The sequence below is a fragment of the Anolis carolinensis genome, unplaced genomic scaffold (genome assembly GCF_035594765.1).
Source record: "Anolis carolinensis isolate JA03-04 unplaced genomic scaffold, rAnoCar3.1.pri scaffold_15, whole genome shotgun sequence".
Classification (NCBI taxonomy): Eukaryota; Metazoa; Chordata; class Lepidosauria; order Squamata; family Dactyloidae; genus Anolis; species Anolis carolinensis.
The window spans coordinates 4,376,611-4,394,256 of NW_026943826.1; the positions used below are offsets into that span (position 1 = coordinate 4,376,611).

Genomic DNA, 17,646 nt, shown 5'->3' on the forward strand with positions numbered 1-17,646 from the left:
AAAAGCCACAGCAACGCGTGGCCGGGCACAGCTAGTTATTATTAAAAGGATACTTAAGCACATTTACATTGAAGAAGATGAGAATAATGATTTGATCAGAGTTGGACAGTCTTATCTTAAATTTGAGCTTTATGTAAACATTTAACCTACTGATGTTTCAATTAATGAAATTTTATTGGTATCTATTTTTATTTCTGAAATTGGATAATCCAGAACGTTGGATAAGCGAATGTTGGATAAGTGAGATTCTACTGTAATTTCAACAGAAAGGGAAAAACCATGAAAAAATGAACAAAACCTGGCTACCAGTATAAAAAAAATCAGGACAGTAATAAAGAACAACACTTAGAAAACAAAGAGTTCCAGGCATGAAACAATCAGGGCCAGCTAACACCTCCCAACAACTAGGCAAGTGGGGTTTATATATCTGTGGAATGATGTCCAAGTTGGGGGAAAGAACTCTTGTCTGCCTAAGGCAAGTGTGAATGTTACAATTACAGTTACAAGTAACACCTCCCAACAAAGGATTCCACCAGGCAGGAAGCAGCCAAGCTTTGATGCTGCAAGGCTATTCAGTGTCGATCAAGGTGGCCAATGGAAAAATTCATACTTGCCTCCAACAGATAAAAATTCTTTCTTATTTGGATATTATTCCACAGATATATAAACCCCACTTGCCTAGTTTCTAACAGACCCCACAACCTCTGAGAATGCCTGCCATAGATGTGGGCAAAACGTCAGGAGGGAATGCCTCTGGAACAAGGACACACAGCCTGGAAAACTCAAAGCAACCTAGTGATTCTGGCCATGAAAGCCTTCGACAACACAAGTATGGGAATCACGCAAGAAACACAGCTAGACAAAGATTAAGTGGATGCCAAGCGCTTCATGTCTCCACCATTAATTAAAGAACAACCGGCATTTTTCTCTTGACTAATGTTGCCAGCCACCTCTGGTTCCTAATTGGTATTATTGCTTCCTGTTACTTTTCTTATTTTCAGCAAATGATTGTATCTCTTTTAGCTGCAACCCTCATTAAGGGGTTTGAAATGAAAAATGCTACTCTACTGTATTGGTAGGCTATGTAAAGAAAACAGAACTACGTGAATTTAGTAATTTCTCTTTCATAATTCTTGTAGCCAGGGTCTAATTTTGTCTAACAGCACCCTGATCCTGGGTTATTTGGCCTACTTGAGCTGCATACTCAAACACACTACACTTCAGGGGCACTTTTTGTATGGCTTGGTATGGGCTCCCATTCTTCCCAGAAGGGTTTCTGAACTATTGGCCTTTTCAGCCCAAATAAGCCAGGAAAACATACCAGAAGGACAACTCACCATTTTATCCCTTAATAACAACATTTGGGAATGGGATCCAACCTGTTACATAAACATGAGACCTACAGAGCTCCTTGTATTTCCTGACTCTTCTGAGTCACCGAAGGGGCTATAATCCAATCGGATGCATTTACTACCAACTCCCACCATTTCCCCGTTCTTGTCCCCCACCTGAGAGCATGACGGAGTGGAGGAAGGCTTCCAAACCACTCATAAAAAAAGAATAACACACAAAGCTTCCAGCGTCTTTGTTTTCACCTGCTAGGAACAGATGAGCTGGGAGTGGCTTTGGGGATGCTTGCAAAAGGGGTGGAGGTACCCAAGGGATATTTAAGATGCTGGGGATGCAACACAAGACACACACACAGAGCTGCAGAGAGAAGTCTGTGTGAAGGACCACTTTGCTGAGAAAGAGAGAGAAGGAAGAGGATTCGGCATCCACTCTCCTTGCAGAAACTTCAGTCCAACAGTCAAACAAGGCATTCCTAGGGAGGAGGTAGGAAGTGCTCTGAGAGAGAGGATCAAAGAGAGCAACCCAAACAAAGATGCCAAGTGCCTTCAGTATCCAATTGGCGTGGTTCTGCACGTTGACCATCTCCTTAGCCATCTCCCCAGCCTGGCTGCAGAAACCTCCCAAGAGGAAGGTGGTCACCGGGAACCCCAAAGCCGCAAGCTGCTGCGAGGAGCTGAAGGAGATGAAGGCCCAGGTGGCCAACCTGTCTGCCTGGATCGAGGAGATGAGCAAGAAGCAGGACGCCGAGCTGGGCAGCGCCATCGTGCAGGTGATCGAGCTGGAAGGCAGCCTCAAGCGCATGGACCTGCGCCTCAATGATGTGGAAGGAAAGTACTCCGAGATGAATAACCAGCTGGGCATCGTCCAGCTCCAGGCGGCTCAGACTGTTACCCAAACGTCCGCAGGTAAGTCCCGGCTCTTCCCTCCTCCTGCTTTGGAGATACTTCTAATAGAAGGGGGAAATACTCGGATATTGTGTTTTCTATGGCGAGGAAGCTTTGGAGTGACCAATATAAAAATATTTCCTTGCATATTAAAACAAATGTCCACTGAGACCCTCTTCTCTGGAAAAATATATGAGTAGTAAAGCTCAATTTGAAGCACAAAACCACTTTGTTTCTGTGAGTTTTTCCAGGCTATATGGCCATGTTCCAGAAGCATTCTCTCCTGACGTTTCACCCATATTTATTAGGAGCCCCCATGGTCTAGTGGATTAAAGCCTTGTGACTTGAAGGTTGGGTTGCTGACCTGAAGGCTGCCAGGTTCGAATCCCACCCGGGGAGAGCGTGGATGAGCTCCCTGTATCAGCTCCAGCTCCATGCGGGGACATGAGAGAAGCCTCCCACAAGGATGCTAAAAACATCAAAACATCCGGGCGTCCCCTGGGCAACGTCCTTGCAGACGGCCAATTCTCTCACCCCAGAAACAACTCAGGTTGCTCCTGACACGAAAAAAAAACCCACATTTATTGCAGGCATCCTCAGAGGTTGTGAGGTCTGTTGGAAACTTTGCAAGTGGGGGCTATCTGTGGAATGATTCCAGGGTGGGATAAAGAAGTCTTTTTTGTTTGAGGCAAGCGTGAATGTTGCAATTGGCCACCTTGATTAACACTGAATAGCCTTGCAGTTTCAAAGTCTGACTGCTTCCTGCCTGGGGGAATCCTTTGTTCGGAACTGATTAGCTGGACATGATGTTGTTAGTTCTGTTGGAAACTAGGCAAGTGAGGTTTATGTATACAGTAGAGTCTCACTTATCCAACATAAACAGGCCAGCAGAACGTTGGATAAGCGAATATGTTGGATAATAAGGAGGGATTAAGTAAAAGCCTATTAAACATCAAATTAGGTTATGATTTTACAAATTAAGCACCAAAACATCATGTTATACAACAAATTTGATAGGAAAAGGTAGTTTAATACGCAGTAATGCTATGTACTAATTACTGTATTTACGAATTTAGCACCAAAATATCACGATGTATTGAAAACATTGGCTACAAAATGCGTTGGATAATCCAGAAAGTTGGATAAGTGAGACTCTACTGTATGTGGAATGTTCAAGGAGGGAGAAAGAACTGTGTTGTCGAAGGCTTTCATGGCCAGGATCACAGGGTTGTTGCATCTTTTCTGGGCTTTATGGCCATGTTCCAGAAGTATTATCTCCTTCCTTGCTTAGTTTTCTCCATACCTCACAACCTCTGAGGATGCCTGCCATAGATGTGGGTGAAACGTCAGGAGAGGATACTTCTGGTACATGGCCATACAGCCCAAAAAACATACAACAACCAGGAGAAAGAACTCTTGTCTGGTTGAGGTAAGTGTGAGTGATGCAATTGGCCACCATGATTAACACTTAATAGTCTTACAGCTTCAAAGCCTGGCTGCTTCCTCTCTGGGAGAAGAAAACAGAGCAATTCCAAACATGAAACATTCAGGGCCAGCTAACACATCCCAATAAAGGATTCCCCCAGGCAGGAAGAAGCCAGACTTTGAAGCTGCAAGGCTATTCAATGCTAATCAAGTTGACCAATTGCAACATTCACACTTGACTCCAACAGACAAGAGTTCTTTCTCCCACTCTGGACATTATTCCACAGATATATAAACCCCACTTGCCTAGTTTCCAACAGACCTCACAACCTCTGACGATGCCTGCCATAGAAGTGGGCGAAACGTCAGGAGACAATGCTTCTGGAATATGGCCATATAGCCCGGAAAACTCACCCAGTGATTCCGGCCATGAAAGCCATCGACAACACAAAAGCCACTTATTTATTATTTATTTATTTAATACATTTATTTATTTAATACATTTATATCCTGTCCTTCTCACCCCGAAGGGGACTCAGAGTGGCTTACAAATTAAATTTACATACAATATTATATTATTAGCATAGCACAATACTGGCATATTGTACTATAACTATATATTGTAATATTATTAATAATATTACATGTAATATATAATTTATAATTAATATTATTATATTGTATTATTAGTATTATATTGTATAATATAATGACTATGATGCCTTCCACAAAGCATTCACAACTTCTCAAAATGAAATGAACACGGGCAAAAGAGGTGCTTAGCTTTAGCTACCAAATTGTATTTGGGGATTACAGTGCTGAGTCTTGGGATAGACGACTTTAAGAATATATTTCCTTGGGATGTGGATCAGTGCCGTCAGTTTAGGAGGCAGACAAACCACAAACCACTGACTACATTGTCACCTGAGTCTTGCCACATGAACAATGGAAAATCTTCTTACAGTGACACTAGAGGCACTCCAAGTGTCCAGCTTCTGGTCAAAGGAAATCTAGCATAATGCCAAGTTTTTAACTTTGTGTTTTTAATACATCATAAATATATTCTCAATTTTCTTCTGACACAATAAATAAATACATTGGAGGCAAACTCCGGGCCTCAGCCAACAGCAGAAGGAATTTCATACTTTATTTTGAAGCAAATGAGTAAGAAACCCCATAAGAGAGACCACTGACTCTAAAATCTAAAATTACTCTGGGAGTGAATTCAAGAGAAGTCAGCCAGGAAAGGTTGTACAACAGTAGCAATCGCCTAAAACTTTCCTCTTTCTGTCTTTAAAGCCTCTCCTGTTCAAACTCTCAGATACATGTAGTGAGTAAAGGCTTTGCAGAGTAAAGGCAGGACAGACACTTTGAAAGGATTCCACCAACTTTGCTTTCGACTGAGAACATTTCATCCCCCATGAGAGCATTTTATGTTTGAAAATGATTATTGCGTTTGTTCTACAAGCAGAGGTTGTATATGAGCCATGACACAAACCCTCTTTGCAATATCAGCATGAGGTGGGGAAGACATGTCTATATTTGGATTAGCCTGAAGGAAAAAGAGACTTCTAAAAAGAGAAGGCAAGACAACAGTTTGATCTCATTTGTGTTCATTCAGGTTGAAGCCAAACCTTTTGTGAAGTGTAATATATTCAACCATTTCCCCAGCTTGAAGAGTACATTGCAATATAAGTTTCAGCAAGTTTCATGCTCTGTTAAAGAAACTGCCATTATTTAAAACAGTAGCTAGGTATCTGATCATGATGAAATTCTGGAAAATTATCATGTATGCCAAAGGTGGCCAGAACTGTATACCTCTAGGTTATGCTATTTGATAATGTCAGCTTGCTGTGAGTTTTCCAGGCTGTCTGGCCATGTTCCAGAAGCATTCTCTACTGATGTTTCTCCCACATCTATGGCAGGCATCCTCAGAGGATGTGAGGTCTGTTGGAAACTTAGAAAGTGGGGTTTATCTGTGGAATGCTGTCCAGGGTGGGAGAAAGAACTCTTTTTTGCTTGAGGCAAGCTTGAATGTTGCAATTGGCCACCTTGATCAACACTGAACAGCCTTGCAGTTTCAAAGTCTGACTGCTTCCTGCCTGGGGGAATCCTTTGTTCGGAACTGATTAGCTGGACATGATTGTTTCATGCCTAAAATTCCCCTGTTTTTTTAAGTGTTGTTCTTTATTTACTCTCTTGATTTTAGAGATGTGTATGGCCCGTATGGCCATATTCCAGAAGCATTCTCTCCTGACATTTCGCTCACATCTATGGTACGTATCCTCAGAGGTTGTGAGAGCTATTGGAAACTAGGCAAGTGGGGTTTATATATCTGTGGAAAGTCCAGGTTGAATTCTTGTTGAATTTGCAAGGCCAGGCATTGAATTTGCAAGGCCATTAAATGCCAATCAAGGTGGCCATTTGCAACATTCACACTTGCCACAAACAGACAAGATTTCTTTCTGCCACCCTGGACATTATTCCACAGATATATAATCCCCACTTGCCTAGTTTCCAACAGACCTCACAACCTCTGAAGATGCCTGCCATAAATGTGGGCGAAACATCAGGAGAGAATGCTTCTGGAACATGACCATACAGCCCGGAAAACTCACAGCAAACAACTCTGTGAATGTTGCAATTGATCGCCTTGATTAGCATTTAATGGCCTTGCAGATTCAGGCAGGAAGCAGCCAGGCTTTGAATCTGCAATGCTAATCAAGATGATCAATTACAACATTTACACTTGCCTCAAACAGAAAAGTTCTTTCTCCCAATGTGGCCATACAGCCCAGAAAACTCACAGCAATCAAGTGATTCCAGCCATGAAAGCCTTCAACAACACATTGAAATAATTTCAATTAATTTATGATGAAGCATGTAGTGCCACCTTCAGCCATTAGGTGGTAGATTCCCCAACTTAATGCATAGATTTGTATTACTGAAGTCTGTGAAGGGAAAATTATATGACGGTCTCTACGAGTGAAGGACTCTCGTCTATAGGTGCAATACTGAGCAAACATTTCAGGACTAGGTGAGGTACAAGATGGGTATGTCTAAAGACAAAAGAAATGCTAAAATGCAATATAATAATATTAATTATATATTATATATTACATGTAATATTATTAATAATATTACAATATATAGATATAGTACAATATGGTAATTTATTGCCAGTATTGTGCTATGCTAATAATATAATATTGTATGTAAATTTAATTTGTAAGCCACTCTGAGTCCCCTTCAGGGTGAGAAGGACGGGATATAAATGTATTAAATAAATCAATAAAATTGTTTAGTCCAATTAGAAAAGATTTGATACCAAGCCGGGGAAAGTCCGTTTGGGAACACGGCTCCCAGAATTCCCCATCCCAGCATAGTTAAATCTATCTATTTGTGTTCCCTTATGAGGAGTACTGAGAGGAATACTGTCAAACAGAGATGGATGAAATTCTGATGGTGCATGTTACACACAAGGAGCACACTACATTTTCCAATCTGGGCATAGTTTTTACATAGTAGTGTTATCATGTTCACACTTTTACAAATTTGTTCAGCTTCTGGTTCTCACACAGAAATAATGAATTCAATATCTCACTTGCTGGCCTGGTCATCTGGAAGCAATTCTCTCTCTTTTTTTTACCAAGATCAATCAAGCTACATAAAACAAAAACTTGTACCAGGTGCCAATGAAAGCAACAGATAACATATGGAGTTAAAAGCAAGAAAGCAAGGTCAATGACGATAGGAAAAACAAAGCCTCTCTATAAAATACACAAAGGAGGAAATTCCAGAGCAAAAGTCCTTCTTCACATTCATATGAGATGGGATTCATAAAAAGGAGAGGCTAAAAGGGATGTCCCCAAAGTGTTCAAAGCCAGAGCATGGTGGCTTAACCATATGCACTTTATCTCTAAACCAAGACATGGTTTGTTTTGGTTTTGTTCCTTAAGAGACAGCATTACATGCAATGACATAAAGAAGGCAGCTATGTAGGGGCTTGAACTCCCGGATGCAAACAAGTCCTGGTTGGCACCTAATCCTTCCTTCCTACCAGGTGGAATACATTCACTTTGTTCAAGCTGTCAGGATAGATAAAAATCTACTCCTGGTAGAGTTTCTCCCTTCCAAACAGCTGGATGTGGAATTCCTATCATGGGAAGGAAAGCAAAAGAGCTTCTCAAAGAGACAAAAGTGGGAATGCACCCCTACCAAACAGAGAAATGCAGAAAGTCGATGGTGCGCAGCCTGAGCATGTTTAATACATCGATTTGGCTCTCATGCCCCATTGCACACATGCCCCAGGCTCAGCTGTCCCATCATATCAGGAGATTTGGATGTGAGGAAAAGAAGCAAACTGTGCAGAGAAAGTGGTTGTGAGTTTTCCGGGCTGTGTGGCCATGCTCCGGAAGCATTCTCTCCTGACGTTTTGCCCACGTCTATGGCAGGCATCCTCAGAGGATGCTAAAATCAGGACAGTAAATCAGAACAACACTCATAAGACAGGGGAATTCCAAACAAGAAACAATCAGGGTCAGTTAATGCCTCCCAACAAAGGATTCCCCCAGGCAGGAAGCAGCCAGGCTTTGAAGCTTCAAGGCTATTTGATGCTATAAAGCTGGCCAATTGCCTCAGGCAGACAAGAGTTTTTTCTCCCACCCTGGACATCATTCCACAGGTATATAAAACTCGCTTTTCTAAAGTATGCAGTGGGTTTAAAGAAAATACTCTGACCATTCCAATCCAGTTATTATGCCACATCAGCTCTCAGGGCAACTACTGTTAATCAAGGATTATAATCTATGTATAGAAATAATTATTTTATTTATTTATTTATTTATTTCCAATATTTATATCTCGCCCTTCTCACTTGAAGGGACTCAGGGCGGCGTACACAACTGGCAACAATTTGATGCCGACACATAATTAAACATAACAGTAAATAAAATCCATTACAAACAATTAATACAGTATAAAAATATAAAACATATGGTTCATCCAATATTCTCGTACTTTAGCCATTTGTTGGGCTTGGCCCATTGTAAGCCGCCCCGAGTCCCCACGGGGAGATGGTGGTGGGATGCAAAAATAAAGTTATTATTATTATTATAGGGAGGGACCATATAGCTTTTTAGCACAATGTCAGAAAAAGTAATTCTCTACACCATCTAAAAAACCACAGTAATAGAGGTCATATTATTACTCCAATGTAGCTGATGAAAGAAAGCAAGACTGAGGGACCTTCCAGACGTGTCTTACATCCTATGATCTGATCCCACATTTTTTAGTTTAAACTGGATTATATGAGTCTGCACTGCCAGATAATCTGGGATAAACAGAAAACCTGAGATATAGGGCCTGTCTGGAAGGGCCCTGAGGGATAAAGACCTGTCTAAGGCCCCTTCCACATAGCTGTACAAAACCCACATTATCTGCTTTGAAATGGATTATATGGCAGTGTGGACTCAGATAATCCAGTTCAAAGCCGATAATGTGGTTTATCTGCCCTGATATTCTGGATTATATGGCTGTGTGGAAGGCTCCTCCGTTCAGTTGGGAAAGACCACAGTTGAAGCCTAAACTGCAAAACCCAACCACTCATATTGAACCATAGTGATTCTCTAAGCTGTTTTAGCTAGGATGTCATGTGTGTGTTTGCATTAGTTTAAGGAAGAATGGCTAGTTTTAAGGAAATCAGATCTACACGCTGAAGTCATCAGATCTCTTTTTGGCTGGTTGGAATGGGATGACAAACGCACCTAATTTTGATGTTTTTGAAATAGGTAGATCGATCTCAACAAATGCTCAAGTCTATCTTTAACTTATGTATGTTAGGGATTGAAATATGTATGTTAGGCATTGAATTTTGCCATTATTATGTTGTAAACAGCTTTGAGTCCCCCCCCCCCCAGGTAAGAAAAGTGGCATATAAATACAGTAAATAAATACATTTAACTGCCTTCACACAGATGCTGTGTACGACTGCTCATCCCTTTATCAGAGGAATTACAGAACCTCAGGGGTATATAGGCTGCTTCCAGATGAATTTCTGGGGACCCCAGAACTACAGGTAAGAGCTCATGAAAAGACACTTTCCTTGACAACCATGTGCCTGTTTCTGGCCAACCGGAAGGCAGAGAAAACACCATCTGTTTTGAAAAAATATATAATCTCAGTGACTCCTGAAAGCTGACTTCTATGGGCACTGGGAAGAGACATCTGTTTCTTTATAGAGTCTCAGTTTGTTGGGCTGAAAGCAAGCAATGTTTGTGGATTTTTCTGTGCTTGACACTTTACAAAGACATTCAAGATACATTATTTATCCTGTTTTGTTGAAAACAAAGAAACACTGCCACACATCATGCAAAATCGAAAATACAGCACAGTCTCACTTATCCAAGCTAAATGGGACGGCAGAACCTTGGATAAGCGAATATCTTGGATAATAAGGAGGGATTAAGGAAAAGCCTATTAAACATCAAATTAGGTTATGGTTTTACAAATTAAGCACCAAAACATCAAGTTATACAAAAAATTTGACAGAAAAAGTAGTTCAATACGCAGTAATGTTATGTTGTAATTACTGTATTTACAAATTTAGCACCAAAATATCATGATACAGTAGAGTCTCACTTATCCAAGCTAAACGGGCCGGCAGAAGCTTGGATAAGCGAATATGTTGGATAATAAGGAGGCATTAAGGAAAAGCCTATTAAACATCAAATTAGGTTATGATTTTACAAATTAAGCACCAAAACATCATGTTATACAACAAATTTGACAGAAAAAGTAGTTCAATACGAAATAATGCTATGTTGTAATTACTGTATTTACGAATTTAGCATCAAAATATCACGATATATTGAAAACATTGACCACAAAAATGGCTTGGATTATCCAGAAGCTTGGATAAGTGAGACTCTACTGTATATTGAAAACATTGACTACAAAAATGCCTTGGATAATCCAGAACCTTGGATAAGCGAGACTCTACTGTAGATCCAGCTTTCCCTAAAAAGTGGGTTGCTGTTCCAGAAGCATTCTCTCCTGATGTTCCACCCACATCTATAGTAATGTTATGTTGTAATTACTGTACAGTATTTACGAATTTAGCACCAAAATATCATGATATAGTGAAAACATTGACTACAAAAATTCCTTGGATAATCCAGAACCTTGGATAAGCGAGTCTTGGATAAGTGAGACTCTACTGTAGATTCAGCTTTCCTTAAAAAGTGAGTTGCTGTTCCAGAAGCATTCTCTCCTGATGTTCCACCCACATCTATAGCAGAGGTTGTGAGGTCTGTTGGAAACTAGGCAAACGGAGTTTATATATCTGTGGAATATCCAGTGTGGGAGAAAGAATTCTTGCCTGTTTGAGGCAAGTGTGAATATTACAATTACAATTACAGCTAACCCCTCCCAACAAAAGATTCTCCCAGGCAGGAAGTAGCCAGGCTTTGAAGCTGAAATGCCGTTCAATGTTAATCAAGGTGGCCAATTGCAACATTCATGCTTGCCTCAAATCAGGACAGTAAATAAAGAACAACACTCAGAAGACAAGGGAATTCCAGACAAGAAACAATCAGGGCCAGTTAACACCTCCCTACAAAGGGTTCCCCCAGGCAGGAAGCAGCCAGGCTTTGAAGCTGCAAGGCTATTTGATGCTATGAAGCTGGTCAATTGTCTCAAGCAGACAAGAGTTCTTTCTCCCACCCTGGACATCATTCCACAAATACATAAACCTAATTTCCTAGTTTCCAACAGACGTCACAATCTCTGAAGATGCCTGCCATAGATTTGGGTGGAACATCCCTGAGTCCCCGTTGGGGAGATGGTGGCGGGGTATAAATAAAGTTTATTATTATTATTATTATTATTATTATTATTATTATTATCGGGTGAAATGTCAGGAGAGAATGCTTCTGGAACGAGGCCATACAGCCCGGGGAAAATCACAGCAACACATTTTCCATAAACAACACATTTTCCATAAACAATTTGTATCCACACTCTTTCTCCATCAGGTCTACTGTGACATGGAGACAGAGGGCGGAGGCTGGACCATCATCCAGAGGCGTAAAGTGGGCCTTATCTCCTTCAGCCGAGACTGGAAACAGTACAAACAAGGCTTTGGCAGCATCCAGGGCGACTTCTGGCTGGGAAATGAGCACATCCACCGGCTCACCATGCGCCCAACCATGCTTAGAGTGGAGCTGGAGGTAAGGGTTGTTTATATATATTCAAACCTGGAAGGAAGATCTGCCTGAACAGTTGAGTGTCTGGACAGCAGATCTGAAAGCTGCATTATGCAGTCAATAGCATTGATTGTTGCTCCCAAGAACCATGATCCTCAACCAACAGTGGCAACACCATAGCATTCAGAAAGCCTGCTCCACAACTGGACTAATCTCTTCCATTGATTCAGAGTGAGTGTTTACTTTTCCCCCTGAACGCAGTCACAGTTTCATTTCATTATAACCAATTGCATGTCATTCTCAAAGTATCTGCCGCTTTGAAAATGTTATGCCTTCTAAGCTTTGAATAACAGGAAGGGTTTTAATAAATACCAGAAAAGGTTAGCTTCAGCGAAGCTTATCTCATATACAAAATGACATATGAAGGGGAATGTGAAAAATTACCATGCAGAGATCCAGGTCAGTTCCAAAGAACATGGAGAACTTGACAAAGGGACATGGGTATACAGGCAGTCCCCAAGTTAGGAACAAGAGAGGTTCTTAAGTTGAATTTGTATGTAAGTTGGAACAGGTATATTTTTAAAGTCTAACTCCAGCCATATCTATATATATAAAAGGATAAAAAAAAATTGGCCTTGGACAAAACAACAAAACTACACCTCCCAGAAACACTAAACTTGGCAACGCAACCCCTCATCCATGCCTCTAGGTTCATACAACAAAAAGAAAAGAAAAATAAAGTCCTAATTAGAGGGAGAGGAATAATTGTTTTTATCCAATTGCTGCCAGTTAGAAGGCTAAGCTCCGCCCACTGGGACTCCTAGCAACCCACTCAGCCCAGGGGACAGGCAGAGTTAGGCCTCACTTAGGCCTCTTCCACATTGCCTATAAAATACAGATTATCTGATTTTAACTGGATTATATGGCAGTTCCACACAGCTATATAACTTAATGTCAGGGGAAAACCTTTACCCTTTACCTTAACTACCACCAATTCCTCAATACTTTATTTCCCATACCACCATACTTCGCCACAGCAACGCGTGGCCGGGCACAGCTAGTATACATATAAAGGTAAAGGTTTCCCCTGATGTTAAGCCCAGTCATGTTTGACTCAGGGGGTTGGTGCTCATCTCCATTTCTAAGCCGAAGAGCTGGCGTTGTCCGTAGACACCTCCATTGACATGACTGCATGGAGCGCCGTTACCTTCCTGCTGGAGCGGTACCTATTGATCTACTCACATTGGCATGTTTTCGAACTGCTAGGTTGGCAGAAGCTGGAGCTAACAGCGGGCACTCACTCCGCTCCCGGGATTTGAACCTGCGACCTTTCGGTCTGCAAGTTCAGCAGCTCAGTGCTTTAACACACTTCACCACCGGGGCCCCACATATATACATGCCACAATGTGTTAAAGTGCTGAGCTGCTGAAAGGAAGGTCGCAGGTTCTAATCCAGGGAGCGGAGTAAGCACCTGCTGTTAGCTCCAGCTAACGGCGCTCCATGCAGTCATGCCGGCCACATGACCTTGGAAGTGTCTATGGACAATGCTGGCTCTTCGGCTTAGAAATGGAGATGTTGTCTCACCCCCATTCTTAACTATGAGTTGTTTGCAAGTTGGACTGCCGATATATATATGTTCCTAGAGAGCATTTTACAAGAATCATAGAATCATAGAATCATAGAATCATAGAATAGTAGAGTTGGAAGAGACCTCATGGGCCATCCAGTCCAACCCCCTGCTAAGAAGCAGGAAATCACATTCAAAGCACCCTCGACAGATGGCCATCCAGCCTCTGTTTAAAAGCCTCCAAAGAAGGAGCCTCTACCACGGCCCGGGGGAGAGAGTTCCACTGTCGAACAGCTCTCACAGTGAGGAAGTTCTTCCTGATGTTCAGGTGGAATCTCCTTTCCTGTAGTTTGAAGCCATTGTTCCGCGTCCTAGTCTGCAGGGCCGCAGAAAACAAGCTTGCTCCCTCCTCCCTATGACTTCCCCTCACATATTTGTACATGGCTATCATGTCTCCTCTCAGCCTTCTCTTCTGCAGGCTAAACATGCCCAGCTCTTTAAGCCGCTCCTCATAGGGCTTGTTCTCCAGACCCTTAATCATTTTAGTCGCCCTCCTCTCGACGCTTTCAAGCTTGTCAACATCTCCCTTCAACTGCGGTGCCCAAAATGGGACACAGTGTGATTCCAGGTGTGGTCTGACCAAGGCAGAATAGAGGGGGAGCAGGACTTCCCTGGATCTAGACGCTATTCCCCTATTGATGCAGGCCAGAATCCCATTGGCTTTTTTAGCTGCCGCATCACATTGTTGGCTCATGTTTAACTTGTTGTCCACGACAACTCCAAGGTCTTTTTCGCACGAATAATTAACAAAGATGTCTGATCTTCATCTTTCCAGGACTGGAATGGCAACACCCGTTACGCCCAGTACAGCCAGTTTGTTATGAGCAATGAGTTGAACAGCTACCGCCTGTTCCTGGCCAATTTCAGTGGCAATGTGCCCCATGACTCTTTGCGGTACCACAACAACACAGCCTTCAGCACCAAGGACAAGGACAATGACAAGTGTGTGGATCACTGCGCACAATTACGCAAAGGTAATTAGGGGGTCTCTTCCTCCCAGTTTTAGCTGAGCTCTTGTTTACATTTCTTGCTTCATAATGGAAGATCTACTATGTATATGTAAAGCTTTTCATTATGTGATTACAAGTAGAACAAAAATAAGTGATCATCAGTTCTTTTCATATTATTAATCTATAATCAGAACAACAGATGCCAAAAAGCAAGCCCCGCTGTTAAAAACCGTGGGAGAGCTGTTAAAGAATTGACAGCTAGAAAAATACAAGAAGAGAAACAGCAGGTCATGGTTTGTGTGCTTTGAAGGAGTGAACAGCAGCAGAAATGCCGAATGATGCATTATTTGGGGCAAAGTAGAACATAGGGAGCCTATCTTGCAGCAAGATAGGCTATTTTGTTCACCTAGACCAGAAAAAGGTGCTTGAGCAAACAGAAGAGATCTTTCCCATCTCTGGGCAGGTAAATTTCAGAAATAAAAATAGATACCAATAAAATTACATTAATTGAGGCATCAGTAGATTAAATGTTTTTGAATATTTACATAAAGCTCAAATTTAAGATAAGACTGTTCAACTCTGATCAAATCATTATTCTCATCTTCTTCAATGTCAATGTGCTTATGTATTCTTTTAATAATAGAGTAAAATAATACATGTAATGATAATAATAATAATAAATACAGGAAAATAATACATGTAATAATAAATAGAGTAAAATAATAAATGTAATAATAATAATAAGATAAGAGTGAAATAATAAATGTATTAATAATAAAAACTACAGTAAAATAAATGTAATAGTAGCAACAATAATAGAGTAAAATAATAAATATAATAATACCAATAATAATAGAGAAAAAGAATAAATGTACCATATATTCTTGAGTATAAGCTAACCCAAATATAAGCCAACCAGGACCCTCACCCGAGTATAAGCCGAGGGGGGCTTTTTCAGTCTTAAAAAAAGGGTTGAAAAACTAGGCTTATACTCGAGTATATACAGTATATTATAGAGAAAGTAATCCGTTGATTGCACCACTCCTAACCTGTTGCAATAGTATTTTTCACGCAACACTCCAGAGAGCCTTGAGGTTCCTCAGTATGAAGATCAGGAGGAGTAGTTAAATGCAAACAAAATAAAAGAGCCCCCAGATCTTCTACTGCGTTATTCAGAGCAATGTTGCATATACAGTTTATGAGAGCCGAACAACGAACTTTTGAGTTCGAATCAATCCCACTGGCAGGATGACTAAAGCCGAAAAGGCAGAAAGGATTAGAGACTTAGGGCCTTTCTACATAGCCATATCACCCAGAATATCTGCTTTGAATTGGATTATCTGAGTTTAGTAAAGGTAAAGTCCAGTCATGTCCGACTCTGGGGTTTGGTGCTTATCTCCATTTCTAAGCTGAAGAGCCGGTGATGTCCATAAACACCTCCAAGGTCAAGTGGCCACTGACATGACTGCATGGAACGCTGTTACCTTCCCGCCGGAGCGGTACCTATTGATCGACTCACATTTGCATGTTTTCGAACTGCTAGGCTGGCAGAAGCTGGAGCTAACAGCGGGCGCTCACTCTGCTCCCCGGATTTGAACCTGGGACCTTTCAGTCTGCAAGTTCAGCAGCTCAGCGCTTTAACACACTGAGCCACCAGAGGCTCCTATCTGAGTTTACACTACCCTATATCCCAGATAATGTGGGATTTTATTCAGATGTGTGGAAGGGGCCTTAGAGAAATGTTTTTTTATCCTTTTGTTTCTCGATAGGAGGCTATTGGTACAACTGCTGTACAGACTCCAACCTGAACGGCGTTTACTACCGCAACGGCGAACACAACAAGAGCACAGACGGCATCACTTGGTACGGCTGGTACGGCAAAACCTACTCTCTGAAGAGGGTCGAGATGAAGATCCGACCCACAGACTTCAAAGCTCAGGGCGACACCAACAAAGTTGAGTAAGGAGGCAATAAGGAGACCTCTTTGTGAGGGGACTGATGGCAGAAGGGGATGGGCAGGCAAACACACTCTTACTTACAGTAGTAGCAAAACCACAACGGCGGATGTGAAAAGAATGGATGGACGCAAGGTATGGCACTTGCATATATAACTAGTGACACAGGCCTCACATCTTTCTCAATGCTCAAGCAAAACCATCTGTACCCTTTTTGTGACAATATTCTTTCCAGAAGGATGCTCAATACATACCAAGACAGACACAGACACACCCCATTTTTCAAGAAAATAATCATTTTCACACTATTTACCACAATCCTAAGAGGGGAGCAAAAATGAAGCAATGTATCCGTTTCTCTTCATATGGAGCAGAATTGGGGAGTTGTTTCAAGATGGAGGAGGGAATAAACATCTGGGTTTAAACCAAAAGGTTCCTAGACACGTGCAGAGAGCCACAAACTCAGAGACCGACAAAACAGAAATGAAATTGTAACTGCCCCCATAGATTTTATACAGAGTTTCGCAAAGGCATTCCAGATTTGTGCCTTGGGTTCCACAAAAGCAAGTTGCTAGAAACAACAATATTATACAATTTCATAGGGAGCATTTGGTGTGAGTTAAACGACAACCAGGATAACACATGACAATATACCACAATGAATTTTGTGTCTGGAAGAAGCCACTGCGGACTCCTCTTGCGGCCCAATTCTCTGCTTAACTGTGTTGCCAGAGTGGATTCATAGTTAATATATCTATTTTTATTCACTTTTTTATTGCAAGAAAGAGTTAGCTTAATTTAAAGTTGCCGTCTTGTCGCCGGAGGTGCCAGCTTTTTGGGAAGCGTCTTGTATATATGTTGACTAGACAAAATGTGGGATATTTCACCAGGAGGGTCTTCTTTGTTACGGAAGGCTTTTGTATGGGATGTGTGCATGCTGTAAATTAAAAGAGCGCTCTGTACAAATTGTGCCTCATTTGTGTCATGAAACCATTCTCCCAACCCCATTCTATAATAAACTCTTTTGTTTTTAAAACTGGGCTTCCATTCTTTGTCCTAAAAATTCTAACTAACAAGGTGGTGATTAAAATATACAAGTTCTCAAAGGAAAAGGCGTTCAGTTGCTGACATGCTGAGAGGTGAAAGCAAATTCCAATGCTGAACAATGTAAAACTGTAGCTCTATAGGGACTGAATTCAGAGTAAACACACACAAAATTGTGCCACACGTACAAGCTAGAATTCTATTTAC

At 41.4% G+C, this 17,646-nt stretch overlaps 2 protein-coding genes across 10 annotated transcripts in view; one reads left to right on the forward strand and one right to left on the reverse strand.

Moving 5' to 3' along the window:
• The window catches only part of mtor (mechanistic target of rapamycin kinase), a 169,517-nt gene that overhangs the window by 98,047 nt on the left and 53,824 nt on the right, over positions 1-17,646 (reverse strand). The gene's annotated exons all lie outside the window — the stretch shown is intronic.
• On the forward strand, positions 1,571-17,431 carry angptl7 (angiopoietin like 7). The gene is made up of 5 exons (XM_008121886.3): positions 1,571-2,255; positions 9,635-9,735; positions 11,693-11,887; positions 14,266-14,464; positions 16,210-17,431. Exons 1-5 carry the CDS (start codon positions 1,883-1,885, stop codon positions 16,401-16,403), a joined length of 1,062 nt encoding a protein of 353 aa, XP_008120093.2. The 5' UTR covers positions 1,571-1,882; the 3' UTR covers positions 16,404-17,431.

Coding starts and splice junctions, on each gene's coding strand:
- angptl7 (XM_008121886.3), top strand. CDS start 1,883: ATGCCAAGTGCCTTCAGTATCCAATTGGCGTGGTTCTGCACGTTGACC. Junction 11,888..14,265: donor TGCTTAGAGTGGAGCTGGAG/GTAAGGGTTGTT, acceptor TCATCTTTCCAG/GACTGGAATGGCAACACCCG. Junction 14,465..16,209: donor CTGCGCACAATTACGCAAAG/GTAATTAGGGGG, acceptor GTTTCTCGATAG/GAGGCTATTGGTACAACTGC.